At 39.4% G+C, this 15,066-nt stretch overlaps 1 protein-coding gene across 1 annotated transcript in view; it reads left to right on the plus strand.

The window, feature by feature from the left end:
- Window positions 1–15,066, plus strand: part of LOC132821084 (importin subunit alpha-5) — a 61,421-nt gene that overhangs the window by 11,409 nt on the left and 34,946 nt on the right. The window contains exons 2-4 of the mRNA XM_060833602.1: window positions 4,243–4,384; window positions 11,355–11,462; window positions 14,287–14,386. Of these exons, the coding sequence (XP_060689585.1) occupies window positions 4,256–4,384; window positions 11,355–11,462; window positions 14,287–14,386 (337 nt within the window). The 5' untranslated portion in view covers window positions 4,243–4,255. The remainder of the gene's footprint in view (window positions 1–4,242; window positions 4,385–11,354; window positions 11,463–14,286; window positions 14,387–15,066) is intronic.

The raw sequence follows: 15,066 nt of genomic DNA on the forward strand, positions 1-15,066 counted from the left end.
AGAGGTAGGAATGTTGGATCAACCATGATCCTGTTGAATGGATGAGCAAGCTTGAGGGGCCAAGTGGCAAGGGGAAATGTTGAGAAGGAGAATCCTCCATGGTAATTTATGCCCATGTGGGAATCAAACCCATGCTATTGGCATTAGTTTGCATCGCAACCCACCAACCAAGCTAACCTGAACAGATAGTTCTATGTTTATCTGCGAAACTCTGAATAAACAGATTTTTTTGTTTTTGATGCTCTATAACTGCAGATTTAATGAGGAATATCCTCAAGGATCAACACTAAAACCAATACAGTTTGAGTTAGCACATCATGGTGAGAGGTATGCACTCCACTGATTAACCTCTTTGCTGGTTCAAAATGGATTAAACATTATATATGAGAAAGTAGGCAAAAGAGAATGCAATACTAAATCAATACTAAGCTGCAGCTAGTCTCTATATATGCTATGCTTTGCTTTGCTTTGCTTCCATCCTGTCCTAGCCTAATAATGGTACAGAACATTAGTGTGACTGTAACTGAAGTGTTGCATACAGTTTTGGTCCCTTTCTTGAGTAGAGGCAGAAAGAGTTCAATCTGGATAAATGCGAGGTATCGTATTTTGGTGGTACAAACAAGGGTAGGGCTTATACAATTAATGGTAGGACCTTGGGTCGTGTTGTATACTTCCAGAGTTTTCTCTTCTGGAATGTGAATGTTTTTTAAAATACAAGTTATTTCCTTGTTCTCTAGCTTCTTTCTTTCTCCACAGCTTTTTTAAAAAAAAACTGGTGTGAAATATTCATTTAGTATCTCTCCCATCTCCTGGGGTTCAACACCAAAATGATGGCCTTGATTTTTAATGTTTTTAAGCACATGTACTGCAAGCTTCACTGAAACTAAGATATAAAATGCTTTCAGGTTTGGTTTTGGCCAGACTGATAAATAAGCATGGCAAATTTCAAATGCCATTCCACTATTTAAAAAGGAGGATTTTTAAAACAAAAATCAAGTAACTACCAGTTTATTATCTGTTTTGAGAAAACTTTGGGGATATATCATTACAGGTGGACCAATGGACTTTTTTTAACTAATCAGAATTGGTATTCAGTTGACCGGTAGGTCATGCATGGCTAATCTGTTTAAGATTTTTTCTGAGGAGGCCATTCATTGGATGTTAGCTATATTTGCTTCCAGAGCCATTTGGCAAGAATTTGTGCAATGTTGAAACTGCTCAATCACCGGGGTAACTGGAAATTCGAAATGCAAGTGTAAAAGCTTTGAATTATCTGGCAGGATCTCGGAGTCCAACTGAAGTTAAATCTACAGTCTCTGGCAACTGCACAAAAGCAAGAGAAATTTTTGCCTGCCAGCATGAACGATTCCTCTAACACTAAATCTGTTTTCTGCTGTCTAGACTTAGATTTACTTAGAATGGTCTGTTTTTGTGATACACATCCAGCCCTACTGATCCAAACCAAATTTATATTCCAGATGAGTCTGCTCCCATTATCTTCTAAATCAATTTGCATCCCCTGCCCTGCACTCAATTCCTTTCATATCTATTGGGCGGCACGGTGAGTCAGTGGTTAGCACTGCTGCCTCACAGCGCCAGGGACTCTGGTTCAATTCCTGCCTCGGGTAACTGTCTGTGTGGAGTTTGCATATTCTCCCCGTGTCCTCTGGGTGCTCTGGTTTCCTCCCACAGTCTAAAGATGTGCAAGTTAGGTGAATTGGCCATGCTAAATTGCCTGTGTGTTAGGTGAATGTAGGGGAATGAGTCTGGGTGGGTTGCTCTCTGGAGGGTTGGTGTGGACTTGTTGGGCCAAAGGGCCTGTTTCCACACTGTAGGGAATCTATTCTAATCTAATTTAATCTATTGATCTGGCTTTCCCTTATCTCAAAGGACTGAATCAAGGCATATATTAACATTCAGTAATTGCTTGGAGGGTCCTCAAACCAATAGTACAGGATCTGTGATACTCCTCAAATTCATACAATTTCTTTGTAATTGGAACTTTACAAGAGAGAAAGAGAAAACATCTAAGGATAGACAATTGATTGGATGATTTTTATAATCCAAATGTGTCTGAAGGTGTTGAATGAGACAAGGAGGAAATAGGTGTGTTTTTAAACTTTTTTAGTTCCCCTCTCCCCTCCAGTCCTCCTATAGTTAATGTGGTGCCATTATTCCAGAAGGGAGCAAGGAATAAACCAGGAAACTACAGGCCAGTCAGATTCCCGTCAGTGGTGGGAAAACTATTGGAAGTAATTCTGAGGGACAGAATTAATTTGTATTTGTAGAAGTCTGGATTAATGAAGAACAGTCAACAAGGTTTTGTTAAGGGGAGTTCATGTCTGACCAATCTGAATTTTTCAGAGATGAACAAATGTGTACATGAAACCAAATCATTTGATATAGTCTATTTGGACTTCAGCAAGGTCTTGAGATTCAAGGAGATTTGGCAAGTTGAACCCATGATTAGCTGCGTGGTCAGAAGCAGTGGGAGATGGAGTGATGCTTTCCTGGCTGGATGTCGGTTGCCCAGTAGGGTCTTGTTGATGCCCTGGCTGTTTGTGATTTATATAAATGTTAGATTTAAATGTAGAAGGGTTGATCAGTTGTTGGGGTGCAAATAGTGAGTAGAATAGCTTAGATTACTGATCGATGGTAAATGGAATTCAGTCTTGATAAAGGTGAGGTGATGCACTTAAACAACTCAAACAAGGCTAGGGAATACATGATGAAAGGTAGACCTCTGGGAAGCTTTGAAGATAAAGGGACCTTATGTGCATGTACTCTGATGCCTTAAGGTGTTATGACAAGTGAATAAAATGGTTAAGAATGCTTATGGTCAGTTTGCCTTTATTTAGCTAAGAAAAGTTTGTGGGCGGCACGGTGGCACAGTGGTTAGCACTGCTGCCTCACAGCGCCTGTAGACACGGGTTCAATTCCCGACTCAGGCGACTGACTGTGTGGAGTTTGCACGTTCTCCCTGTGTCTGCGTGGGTTTCCTCCGGGTGCTCCGGTTTCCTCCCACAGTCCAAAGATGTGCGGGTCAGGTGAATTGGCCAAGCTAAATTGCCCGTAGTGTTAGGTAAGGGGTAAATGTAGGGGTATGGGTGGGTTGCGCTTCGGCAGGTCGGTGTGGACTTGTTGGGCCGAAGGGCCTGTTTCCACACTGTAAGTCTAATCTAATCTAATCTAAATCAAGCTGAACAGTAGGGAGGTTATGTTGGAGCTGTAGAAAGTAATTGGACACAACTAGGTATTGTGTGCAGTCCTGGAATCCACATTATAGGAGGGATATGATTATGCTGGAGATGGCACTCATGAGGTTTACCAGGATATTGCCTGGGCTGAAGAGGTTGGGCCAGTTTTCCTCAGAGCAGAGGAGACTGGGAAGGGGAAGAGGAGGAGGAGGAGGAGAAGGACAGGGACATGATTGAGATGTGAAGTTTTGAGGGACATAGGCAGGAATAGATTTTTCCCCTTGAGGGAAAGGTCAATGATCAGGGGTCATAGATTTATGGAAAGAGGCAGAAGAGGTGGTGTGAGGAAAACCTTTCCCATCCAGAGGTTGGTGGGATCTGTGATTCACTACCTGAGAGAGGTAGAGGCAGACATATTTAGGTAGTATTTAAATGTCCACTTGTGATGCCAAGGCCTAAAGGATATGGCCAAGTGCTACAAAATAGGATCAGAATAATTTCATAGCTCTTTTTGACCAGTGCAGATGTGATGAGCCTTTTTTCTATGCTGTAGATCTCTAGACCATTTCAAAGCATATTGAGTGCATCCTTTCAAAATCGCATGTGTACAATACTACTGATGCTGGAATTTCTCAGTTGGAAAGACACCTTAACCTGAAACATTAACTTTTCCGTTACACATGCTCAATATTCCCAGCATTTTGTATTACAGAAAGGCAGCAGGTCTTGGACAATATCTTGATGTGCAGTGACTGGCAATTGCAAATTTAACAGTAATTTTGCAAATTTACCAGTACAGTTTACATTGATATTTTATTGAGGAGGTTTGCTTTCACATTTCAGGCTTTCTAACAGATTATTAGCTTGGATTTTTCTTAACTGATGTAATATCGGCGTTTGGTGAATTGCCTTAATTTTAATTTTCAAGGATCAGTTCCTCTGTAGCATTGCTGAAAGGGAACATTTTGTGGCACCAAGGTCCCTACTATGGCAAGCAAAGCGTGGTTGAAGTGACTTTAATCTTTTTGTAATTAACTTTTTGCAGATTGCTTAACACCATGTTAAGTGCAGGAAAAGAAAATTTTCGGCTGAAGAGCTACAAAAACAACTCTCTCAATCCTGATGAGATGAGAAGGCGACGAGAAGAGGAAGGGTTACAACTACGGAAACAGAAACGTGAGGAACAGGTAGACTTAATCCTTGATTACCCTTGATTTCCTTACTGATTAAAAATCTGTCTCGATGGTAAAGACTTGTACATATTCACTACACCCAGGGAGAAGAAATTCCTCAGTGCAGTCCTAACTGTTCACAGTATCACAGCTTTGGTCTGACTAGTGTCTTGCACGGTTTTAACAAATGTGCCATAATTTTATACATTCCATTTGCCTGCTGAACTTGGCTGGTAGCTTTTTTGTGATTTTAATGTGCAAGAACTCCCAAATCCCTCTGTGGTGTTTTCTGCAGTCCTTTTTTGATTAAATATTCTTCTCTTCTGTTCTTCCTGCCAAAGTGCATAAGATCACATTTTCCAACACTACATTCCATCTGCCAAGGTTTTGCCCACATTTGTAAACAATTCTCAACTTTTATTTGGCGATTTCATAAACGTGAAGCCTTGAAATTGCCTTCACCAAACTCCCAAGCAGTGGTGCATTGTCACTCCTCAGCCTTGAAAATGGTTGATCATATATCCTGTAAATGCCATACCTTCCATTGTCCAGCTTTGTGGAACCGCTCTGATTGGCAAGTGTAAAACCAATTACTCTTCGAGTATCTCGAGGCCAGCACTTTGTTTTCACCCTAACATTCACTCTAGTAAAATCTCCACGACTCTTTTGCTTAGTAGCAGCATCTTAAATGAATGGAAGTTTCTTCTTCCATTCAACTAGATGTGGCTGATCTACCTCAGTACCATTTTCCTGCATTATCCTTGATATTTTTAATATCTAGAAATCTATCCATTTCTATCCTGAATGTGCTCTATTACTGAGTCACCACATGTCTCTGGAAGTTACTAAGTTTCACCACCCTCCCATTGGAAAAGATTCTGAATATCTGCCCCAAATTGGCCTATCTCCTTTTATTCTAAGATTTCCCTCTGGTTCTGGGCCTTCATCTCCTCCCAGCTAGAACAAATGTCCTTCTTCTTACAATGACTAAGAATTTTAGCACGCTTCAGTGAGACCACTTCTCATTATTCTAATTTCAAGTAACTCATTCTGTCCTCAAGGACAATCCCCATTATCCTACAAGTCAGTCTGCTATACCTTTGCGTTCTCTCGAATGGTAAGTGTCCTTTTTTTTTTTGAATGAAGGATCAAATACTGTACATGCAATTCTAAGTGTATTGCATGGCTCCATACAACTGCAGCAAAACTAATTAACATCTATGTCCATATCCTCTTGTAATAAAAGGCAGTGTAATTAACTTGTCCAGACATGTTATAAGATGCCTCTGGGACAGGTGGGACCGACTGGCCTAGAGGTAGGGGCACTACCACTGTGCCACAAGACACTTAAAAGTCAGGATATCACTTATGTTTGCTTATTGCAGCTGCATATTAATTTCAATGACTTAATATCCAAGGAAGACTTGCTGCTAATACTCAGCTCATTTTTAAGAAATGTTCTGCATTTGTCTTTCATAACAAGTGATAACTTGGCATTTTTCAACGTCATATTCTTATCCACTCATTTAACATGAGTAAATTTCTTTGAAGCCTCTTTGCAACCCCCCTCACAACTTGCATTCTCGTTTAGTTGAGAGAGATTGGGAAACTTGGAAATGCTATATTTGGTCCCACAAAATTTGTGGTTAGCTGAAGCCAAGCATTAACCCTTGTAGTACTAAATTAGTCACAATCTGCCAAGCTGAGGATAACCTGTATGCTTCTACCATTTTTAGCCCATTGATCAATTCTCAATCTATGCTAATATGTTATCTATGATCCCTTGAGCCAAATACCTGAGAGAGACCTTATTGAAAGGCAAATACACCACATCCACTTTTCTGCTTGTCTGTTCTGTTAGTTATATCAACTCTCCCGGTTTGTTCAATGTAATTTCTTTATTATAAATTCTGCTCAATCATATCACTTTTTTTCCGTATACAGTTGTTGCAGGCTATCACAATAATAAATTCTAGAAACTTTCGTACTGACCAACATTCCCTCTCGGCTGAACGTGCAGCTGCTCCAAGGTTCCTTGAACAGCCATCACTGTTGGCATACCATTCATGATATTGACACCCAGTTCCAGAAGTTGCTGCTACACACACATCTCCTAGGTCTGCGCATCTGGAAAGAAAATTGGAGGGAATGCTTCTCCTGATGTCAGACTGAAAAGTCTTTTGATCCATAACGCCCTCATTTCTTAAATAACTGGATTACGTTTGCTGTCTTCTAGTCTGCAAGAATCATTCAGAATCTGAATTTTGGCAGATTAGTACTAACACATTCGCAATCTCTATCTTGTTTTTTAGTACTGTGTAATCTAAATTGTTTAGATTATCTGGATTATTCCCAGGGTTTGTCAATTTTTCAATTCCATTAGTTTCTCCAATATTACTTATTTCTTTCAGCTCCTCATTCTCGTTAGTCCCTTAGTTCTGTGGTATTCAGAGGACACTTTGTTTTTCTTCATTATGATAAAGTTTTTTAGTCTCTCTGCCATTTCTTTACCCCCATTATCTTGCCTCCTGCCTATGCCTGTAGTGAGTCCACATTTGTTCTGTTAATTTCTTTTTATTTTTCATACGAATAGAATATTTTACTATTTTACTTAGCTCTTGATAGTTTACTTTCATATTCTGTTGTTTCTTTGACAGTTTCTTAATTCTCTTTTGAATTCTAAAATGATCCAAATTATTGGACTCACTACTCCTGGCAACTACATGAACCTTCTACTTTTGGCCTAAAATGGTTTAATTTCTTGTTTTACCATATTTTGGATCATCTTTCCTCCTGGTTTTTGTGCTTTAAAGATATAACATATGTTGTAAATTAGTATTAATTATTGTAATGCTATCAGGTTTTCCCTTGACCCCTCCACTACCTCAGTCAGTCTGTTCATCCAATATTTGATATTGCATGGTCTCTTTTTTTTTTCTTTTTTTCCCCCACTGTTAAGCATTTGGACGACTGCAGTGGTTGTCTTTTATTCTTTGTCACAAACTTCATACCATCAACACTGACTTTCTACATTCTTCTTGACAACTGTCCCTGGCGAAACAAGGCTATTCACAAACCTGACGGCTTATTGAGCCTCCCACTGAGCTGCTTAATTGTTATCTTTTGCAATAAAGTCTGCTTCCGTCCCAATTGCCATTGTCCCTAATCTCAGCCCATCTTTTGCAGAAATCCTCATCTGTGCTTCATCACTTCTACACTTGTAGAAGGCTGCCCAGGACAGCATTGGAATCTTCTCACCCTGTAAATCTCAAGTCATCTAATACTCTTGTTACCCATATCCATCTTTATACCAAGACTCCCCTCCCCCATCTCTCATAATATAAAAACAAATATTCCAGCAGATGCTGGAATCTGAAACCAAAAGAGAAAATGCTGGAAAATCTCAGCAGGTCTGGCAGCATCTGTAAGGAAAGAAAAGAACTGACGTTTCAGTCTAACTGACCCTTTGTCAAAGCTTTAAAACAAAAGGGAGAAATAGCGAGGTATTTATACCAGGCTGAGAGGTGGTGAGTCATGGCTCCAGAAGCAAATGTAGCAAAAAAGAGGTGATAATGACCGTGCATAGAGAGATTATAGGGAGATTAGGAGCTGTGAATGACCAAGGCTGAAGATATGTGACAAAATATATTTGGGGGGGCGGGGGGGGGCGGGGGGGAGGTGGAATGGGTGAAGCAGAGGTAAAATGGAAAACAAGGGAGAAGGGTATGAGAGTGGGGAGCAAGAGGAAGAGACAATCAAGAAATAAGAGGTGCAGCAAAAAAAATTTTCAAAATAAAATAAATGAAATAAAATTACGCAGCAGAATGAAAACAGAGGGGTCAAGATGGGGTAATCATCTGAAGTTGTTGAATTCAGTGTTGAGACCGGCAGGCTGTAACGTGCCTAGTGTTGGAAACTCAACGCAAACAGCATCTCATCTTCCAACTACGTAATCCTATAGGGAATTCAAAATTTCATTTAAGAGTTATGAGAATCTGAAACTAATTACAACAGTAAATGGGTGAAGTGAGTAGTATACAGTCGTTGTATGTATAGGATGGCTATACAAACACAAAGTAGAAAAGAATATCTGGTTCTGGTAGTTAGAACTGAAAAGATGGAATGATATTCCAGAGGAAAGTAAACCAGGCATGAACCATTGGGTTGAATGACCTGTTCTACTGTGTAATTCCAATTCAATATTGATAAGACTTTCAAGTGGCTTGTTGTGGAACATATCTCCAGTCCAATGTGGAATGTTGTCAGGGTCTGTAGCCTTTTCAGTATCCACTACCTTGATCTGGTGACCAAAGTTCAAATTCAACCATAGCATTTGGTGGAGTTCGTGGGGTGGGGTGGGGTGGGGGGGATCAAAATCTGCAAAGAAACATCTTGCAATAAGAGACAAAGATGGTTCACTAATGTTAATTTGGGAAGGTAATGTGAAACTATTACCTGATCTGGCCTACTTGTGACTCCCACTTGCTGTATGTCTCATTGACTTCACTTTCCCTCTGAAATTGCATAACAAGCCACCAATCGCCACATTTGACCCTTCAAATGTCTGAAGAAAGAAATAGAATAAGGACTATCTGGCATCATCATAGGGACCAGAGGCAGCCAAGGCAAGTCAAATTTGTTGGCCTGCAAAATCCAACTTGCCTACATCTGGGGTCAAGTGCCAAAATTGGGCTTGGTATCTCTCAAACTAGTCAAGCAACAGCCTGACATAGTCATTGTCTGTAACATGCAATAAGATTCTGTGGCTGTGTCCCAGATAATCACCGTCCTGTCCTTTCAGCAACCTCAAACCCAGTAGAGGTGATACAGTTGTAAGAAGTTGCCCTGGGAGTCATCAACATTGAGTCTGAACCACAATGTCTCATGGTAATCAATAAGAGGTTTCCATGTCTGCATTTGACTGGATGCCAAGTATCAATCCCAATCTATCCTCATGTTGAACACCACTGAAGAAAGCACTGAAATGGTCTTGAGGGGCAGGACATCATCCAATGCCAAGATTAGCTTGGCAACATCATGACTGACCAGGTTGATTGAGATGTAAAGGACATAGCTGTTGGACTGTCAAGTAGATTTTCATCATCCTGTCATCACGTAGACCAATCTTCAGTCAGTCGGTGTACTCCATGTAATATCAAGAAACAAGTGTTTGGAGATTACAAAGGGGATTTATAAATGGAGGCAGTTGTTGGGCATGTTTGGGCTGTAAAAAGTTTGGAGTGTAGATCCCTAATGGTGGGTTTGGGACCCTTTTTTCTGGTGCACGTTAATAATCAAGAACTTGTGCAGGGGCAATTTCCAAATTTGTGAATGATTCAAATCTTGGAAATGATGTAACATATAAAGAGGTCTGTGTAAAATTTTAGGAAGGTGTTGACAAATTGGTGGAGTACACAGTTAAGTGGTTGAAGTTCAATCCACAGACATGTTATATGATATTTTGGTAAAAGACAGCCATAAAATAAAGGGCGCTATGCTGAACAGTACAGGAGCAAAGATCAGGTCGTATATGTGCATAAGACATGAAAGGTGACTGGACAAGTAGAGCAAGGAGTTAATAATGCATGCTGTTTCGAAGGCTTTATTAATAAGGATATAATGTATGGGAACAAGGAAGTTGTGCTGAAATATTACCTCATTTTGGGCACTATGCACGGGAAGGATATGGTCATATTGCCGGGAGTGCAGAAAAGAATTTTTCCAGGGATGAGGAACCTCCAGTTCTGGAGATAAGGCCGAAGGGAGACTTGAAAGAAATTTTCAATATCACGAGTATTTGGACAGATGAAATGGGGAGAAACTGTTGCCCCTCAAAAGAATAAAAAACTAGAGGGTACAAATAATAGAATTTGCAAAAGAAGAAAGTGTGATGTGAGAAAAATCTTCTCCACTCGGTGAATGATCACAATCTAAAATGCATTGCTTTAAAGTGTAGTGGAGGCAGGTTCAATTAAACCTTTTCAAGGCATGTTAGATTCTTATTTTAAATAGAAATACTGTATTCAGGATTCTGGGGAAAAGGGCAGGAGACTGTCACAATTTCAATGCTCATTAACGACTCTGCAGACCTATTGGTGAACAGCTGCCTCCAAAACATAACAATAGCAAAGCTGATGATTAAAATATTGTGTATTGCTTACATTTATTTTCGAGGAACGTTGTGCTGCTTTTGAGACAAAATTTTTCCTATAAGGTGAAATTCTGTATCTGAATTATTTGTAATAGAATGAAAAAAGGTAAGCAGTTATCCTTTCAAGCTTGCTCCAGAATTCAGTACAGTTATGGCAAATCTACCTTATTTTCCTGCTCCATTCTTCATATCCTCTAGTATCTAAAGATAGCTCTCTAACTTGGATACATCCAAAGATTCGAAAGATTATTGAGACTGAGTCAAGAAATTCTGAGAAATTCTACTGGTTAAGTATTCCCTCCAAATTTGTTTCATGGTTCAAGGAGATCACTTGTTCTTCATTCTTGAGGGGATTGTAAGGGTAAATGCTGGAAGGACTTTTGCCAACATGTAAAACTAGGTGTCACAGTCTCAAAGAATGTCAGCCATTGAGATAAAAAGGAATTTCTTTACTCAGCCTCAATCTTTGGAATCTTTGGGTGTGTCTAAGTCAAAGAGCCATCTATCTTTAGATACTAGAGGATATGAAGAATGGTGCAGGAAAACAAGATAGATTTGCCATAACTGTATTGAATAATGGAGCAAGCCTGAAAGAATAAATGCTTACCTTTTTTCATTCTATTGCAAATAATTCAGATACTGTTTCCTAAAATTATAAGCATCCTAACTTGATCTGTAGTTCTGTATTTGCTATTCTGTTCATTTTATGTATCTGTTTACAATTCCTTTTGTTCAAAGTGCTAAAATGTTGGATGATATCTCAACTACTATGACCATAAATTAATTGTCCTTTCTGCTATCCAGTTGTTTAATGTTTGTTTCTTGTTCCTTTAGTTATTCAAACGTAGAAATGTCACACATACAGAGCAGGAAGAGGAAGAAGATGAGGTAATGAGTGATAGTGGATTCCATGAGTCGCAAGTAAATATGGATATGGCTTTGGTAAGCAATGCATCATCTAACATGCTCCATTCGACCAATAGACAACTGAGCTTGCAAATTTATGCACTACCTCTTTAGTAAATTGTGATTTGAGTAAATTAAAATGTAGTTTCACCTTCCTCCAGCAACTTTTCACTGCTGCAAGCTACGAATTATGATATGCTGAGGAATATATGAAAGTAGCTTAGTAAATAATTTAAATCACACAAACTGTCTGACAACTGCTTTTGAAAGCACTGATTTGGTTAAAGTTGCTGATCTACAGGTTATAAACGCAAGGCCATTGAAAAAGACTCTGAACACTTTTTCAAACACAATTTGATACTTTCACAGTTCCTTTCAAAATTGTGTGCACTTTTAAAAGCACTATCATGTGGAATTCTGTTTGAAATATTTGAAACTATTTTCTTAAAACTTAGGTTAATCACTGAAATATGTGTAGTGATCTTTGTAGTTATCAGTATGTATGCATGTTGATTTGACGCCAGCCTCCTCTTGTGCGCACACCACAAATGAATGTAAAGAGTTAACCTTTATGAAGTTGTATTCTTTAGCCAGCATGATAGGCCAAATAATCTGTTCTGTGTATTATAATATGGGAAGTCTGAGTTTGTTTTTGTTGGTCATAATGCTGCATTCATGAATGTTGAGGTCCATAACAACTTCCATTTCAGGTTTTCATTAATTTTTGGATACATGTAAATAACGCTAATTAATTTGCCTCATTAGATTACTTAATATGGAAACAGGCCCTTCGGCCCAACAAGTTCACACCGACCCGCAGAAGCGCAACCCACCCAGACCAATTCCCCTACATTTACCCCTTCACCTAACAGTACGGGCAATTTAGCATGGCCAATTCACCTAACCTGCACATTTTTGGACTGTGGGAGGAAACCGACGCAGACACGGGAAGAATGTGTAAACTCAACACAGACAGTTGCCTGAGGCAGGAATTGAACCCGGGTCTCTGGCGCTGTGAGGCAGCAGTGCTAACCACTGTGCCACCGTGACGCAACTGTCTGTGTGGAGTTTGCACATCCTCCACGTGTCTGCGTGGGTTTCCTCCAGGTGCTCTGGTTTCCTTCCACAGTAAAAAGTGAGGTCTGCAGATGCTGGAGATCAGAGCTGAAAATGTGTTGCTGGTTAAAGCACAGCAGGTCAGGCAGCATCCAAGGAACAGGAAATTCGACGTTTCGGGCCAGAGTCCTTCATCAGGAAAGCCCTTCCTGATGAAGGGCTCTGGCCCGAAACGTCAAATTTCCTGTTCCTTGGATGCTGCCTGACCTGCTGTGCTTCAACCAGCAACACATTTTCAGTTTCCTTCCAAAGTCCAAAGATGTGCAGGTCAGGTGAATTGGTCATGCTAAATTGTACACAGCATTAGGTGCATCAGTCAGAGGGGAATGGGACTGGGTGGGTCACTCTTCGGAGGGTCGGTGTGAACTTGTTGGGCTGAAGAGCCTGTTTCCGCACTGTCGGGAATCCAATCTAATCTAACTTACCCACAGGGGGAAAAATGACCAACTGTTCACGTGTAAATATAAAGACAAAATCCATAAGGACAAACAAGTGTACATTTTTTTTGTTTTTTGCTGGGCATACGGAGACAGCAGCTGCAGACATCGCAGCTATTTCTATCATGAAAACAAAAATTTGTTCAAGAAACTCAGCAGGTCTGGCAGCATCTGTAGAGGGGAAAGCAGTGTTTCAAGCCTGGTGACTCCAGCCTGGTGTTTCAAGCCTGGTGAAATGTTTAACTTTGGTAGAAAAGTTAGATCAGTTTTTATTGTACCCTTCCTTCAAGTAAAGATATGAATTTTTTTTTTTGCTCTGTTAAAAGAGCACACATGTATTTGAAATACTCTGTCTCCAACACTACTTTGAGTTTGTTGCGGATGTTGTCTTTCTCTCTTGGGCTTGTCTTGAGAATTCTACAGTCTGGTAAATAGATACCTCCCTTTACTATTCCCAGTGCATTGAGGAGTAGCAGATTTAAAACATGAGAAATTACTTCTGATTACTTCTGTCAAAGGGATGTGAATCTGTGAAATTCACTACCTCAGGTATGATATTGGGGCTTTGAGTGCAAGAGGAGATATTACTAATTAAAAAAAAAATGTCTTGAGTAAAGGGTAATGGAGAGTGGGCAAGGAAGTGGAGTTGAAGCTGAGATGAGATCAGCTATGATAGTGTTAAATGGCAGGGCAGGCTCAAGGGCCTGAATTGCCACTTACAGCCGCCAGTACTTGTGTTCTTATCTATATTGGGTTACTGAGTAACTGGTGAATGTTCTACAAAGATTATAATTCATCCTGGTTCTGATGATGGTCCTGCTATCTGAAGATCTGGAGTTCAAGTACCTCTTATAAACTATATGGTAGTAAGAGCTTGGGTTTTTGGAGGTATCTTTTATTTTGGATCAGTATGGACAAGTCTACAGCTGAGGCTTCACTCATTGAAAAATATTAACTATCCGATAGCATTCTCTTGAAAAGATCAGAAGTTCTCACAACACAAACGAGATTAATTTGTCCTTAACACATTTTTTGACCTTTTATAGAAACTTCTCTCATTTCACTAATGAGAATCGGCTGCACCCCCCAAAGTAATCCATTTTGATAAATTAAGATAGTTTTGAGGACGTTATCTACTATATTACGTCTTCCAAAAGTAGCAAGTTAAAATATCAAGCTTGTATCAAGATGACTGAGAAAATTTAAGCTGAGATTAGGTGTAACACTGTGCGGTTCAAATTTGTGAAGATGCTGAATGAATAATTTTTATAGCAATTCTGATTCTGTCTTTTTTCATTCATGTGCAGACTGGAGTAATCACGTCAGATATGGTCCAGATGATTTTTTCTAACAATTCAGAACAGCAGCTGGCTGCTACACAGAAATTTCGGAAACTTCTTTCCAAAGGTGAAAACGTAGTTTACGCTGCATTTGATGTAATTCTATTTTTTTTGTTGCATTCATAGTACTTATTAACAACAATGCTCTCACTGCTTGATCTTAGATGGTGAAACAACTTGGTGTGCTTATGCTAATTCTGCATTACTCAGGTTCAAGATTTGGAAACTCAACAGCATTTAAAAGTATAATATTCGTACTCCATAATGTAACATATTGATGCTTAAATATTTAAAGATTTTCCAAACATTAATTCAAAGTACTTTATGTAATTAAGAGGACAATAGATTTATAGAAGCTTTCATTAGCAGTTATAAATCTGAGCATCTTGAAGTTGATTCTACTCATGACTTGTTTTAATTGTAAATGGAGTTTGATGGAATTTCAGTTATTTGATTCACCCTTGGATTACAGTGATTTAAATGTTGAAAAGCCCGGAGGTCATTTCCATGTTCAGTTGTTATATTTGAATTATTCAGACTTGGTAGAAACATGTTGCAGGGAATAGATGAACAGAAAATTGGAATTTTATTCTTCATTTAAGGGGTATCAGCCTCACTGGATTAGACCAGCATTGATTGTTCATCCTTTAATTGCCCTTGAGGTGGTGTTGGTGGTGAGCTATGTGCTTGAATCATTGTCATCCTCGAAGTGTAGAAACACCCACAATGCTGCTAGGGAGAGAGTTC

This window comes from Hemiscyllium ocellatum, chromosome 12 (assembly GCF_020745735.1).
Source record: "Hemiscyllium ocellatum isolate sHemOce1 chromosome 12, sHemOce1.pat.X.cur, whole genome shotgun sequence".
NCBI classification, from domain to species: domain Eukaryota; kingdom Metazoa; phylum Chordata; class Chondrichthyes; order Orectolobiformes; family Hemiscylliidae; genus Hemiscyllium; species Hemiscyllium ocellatum.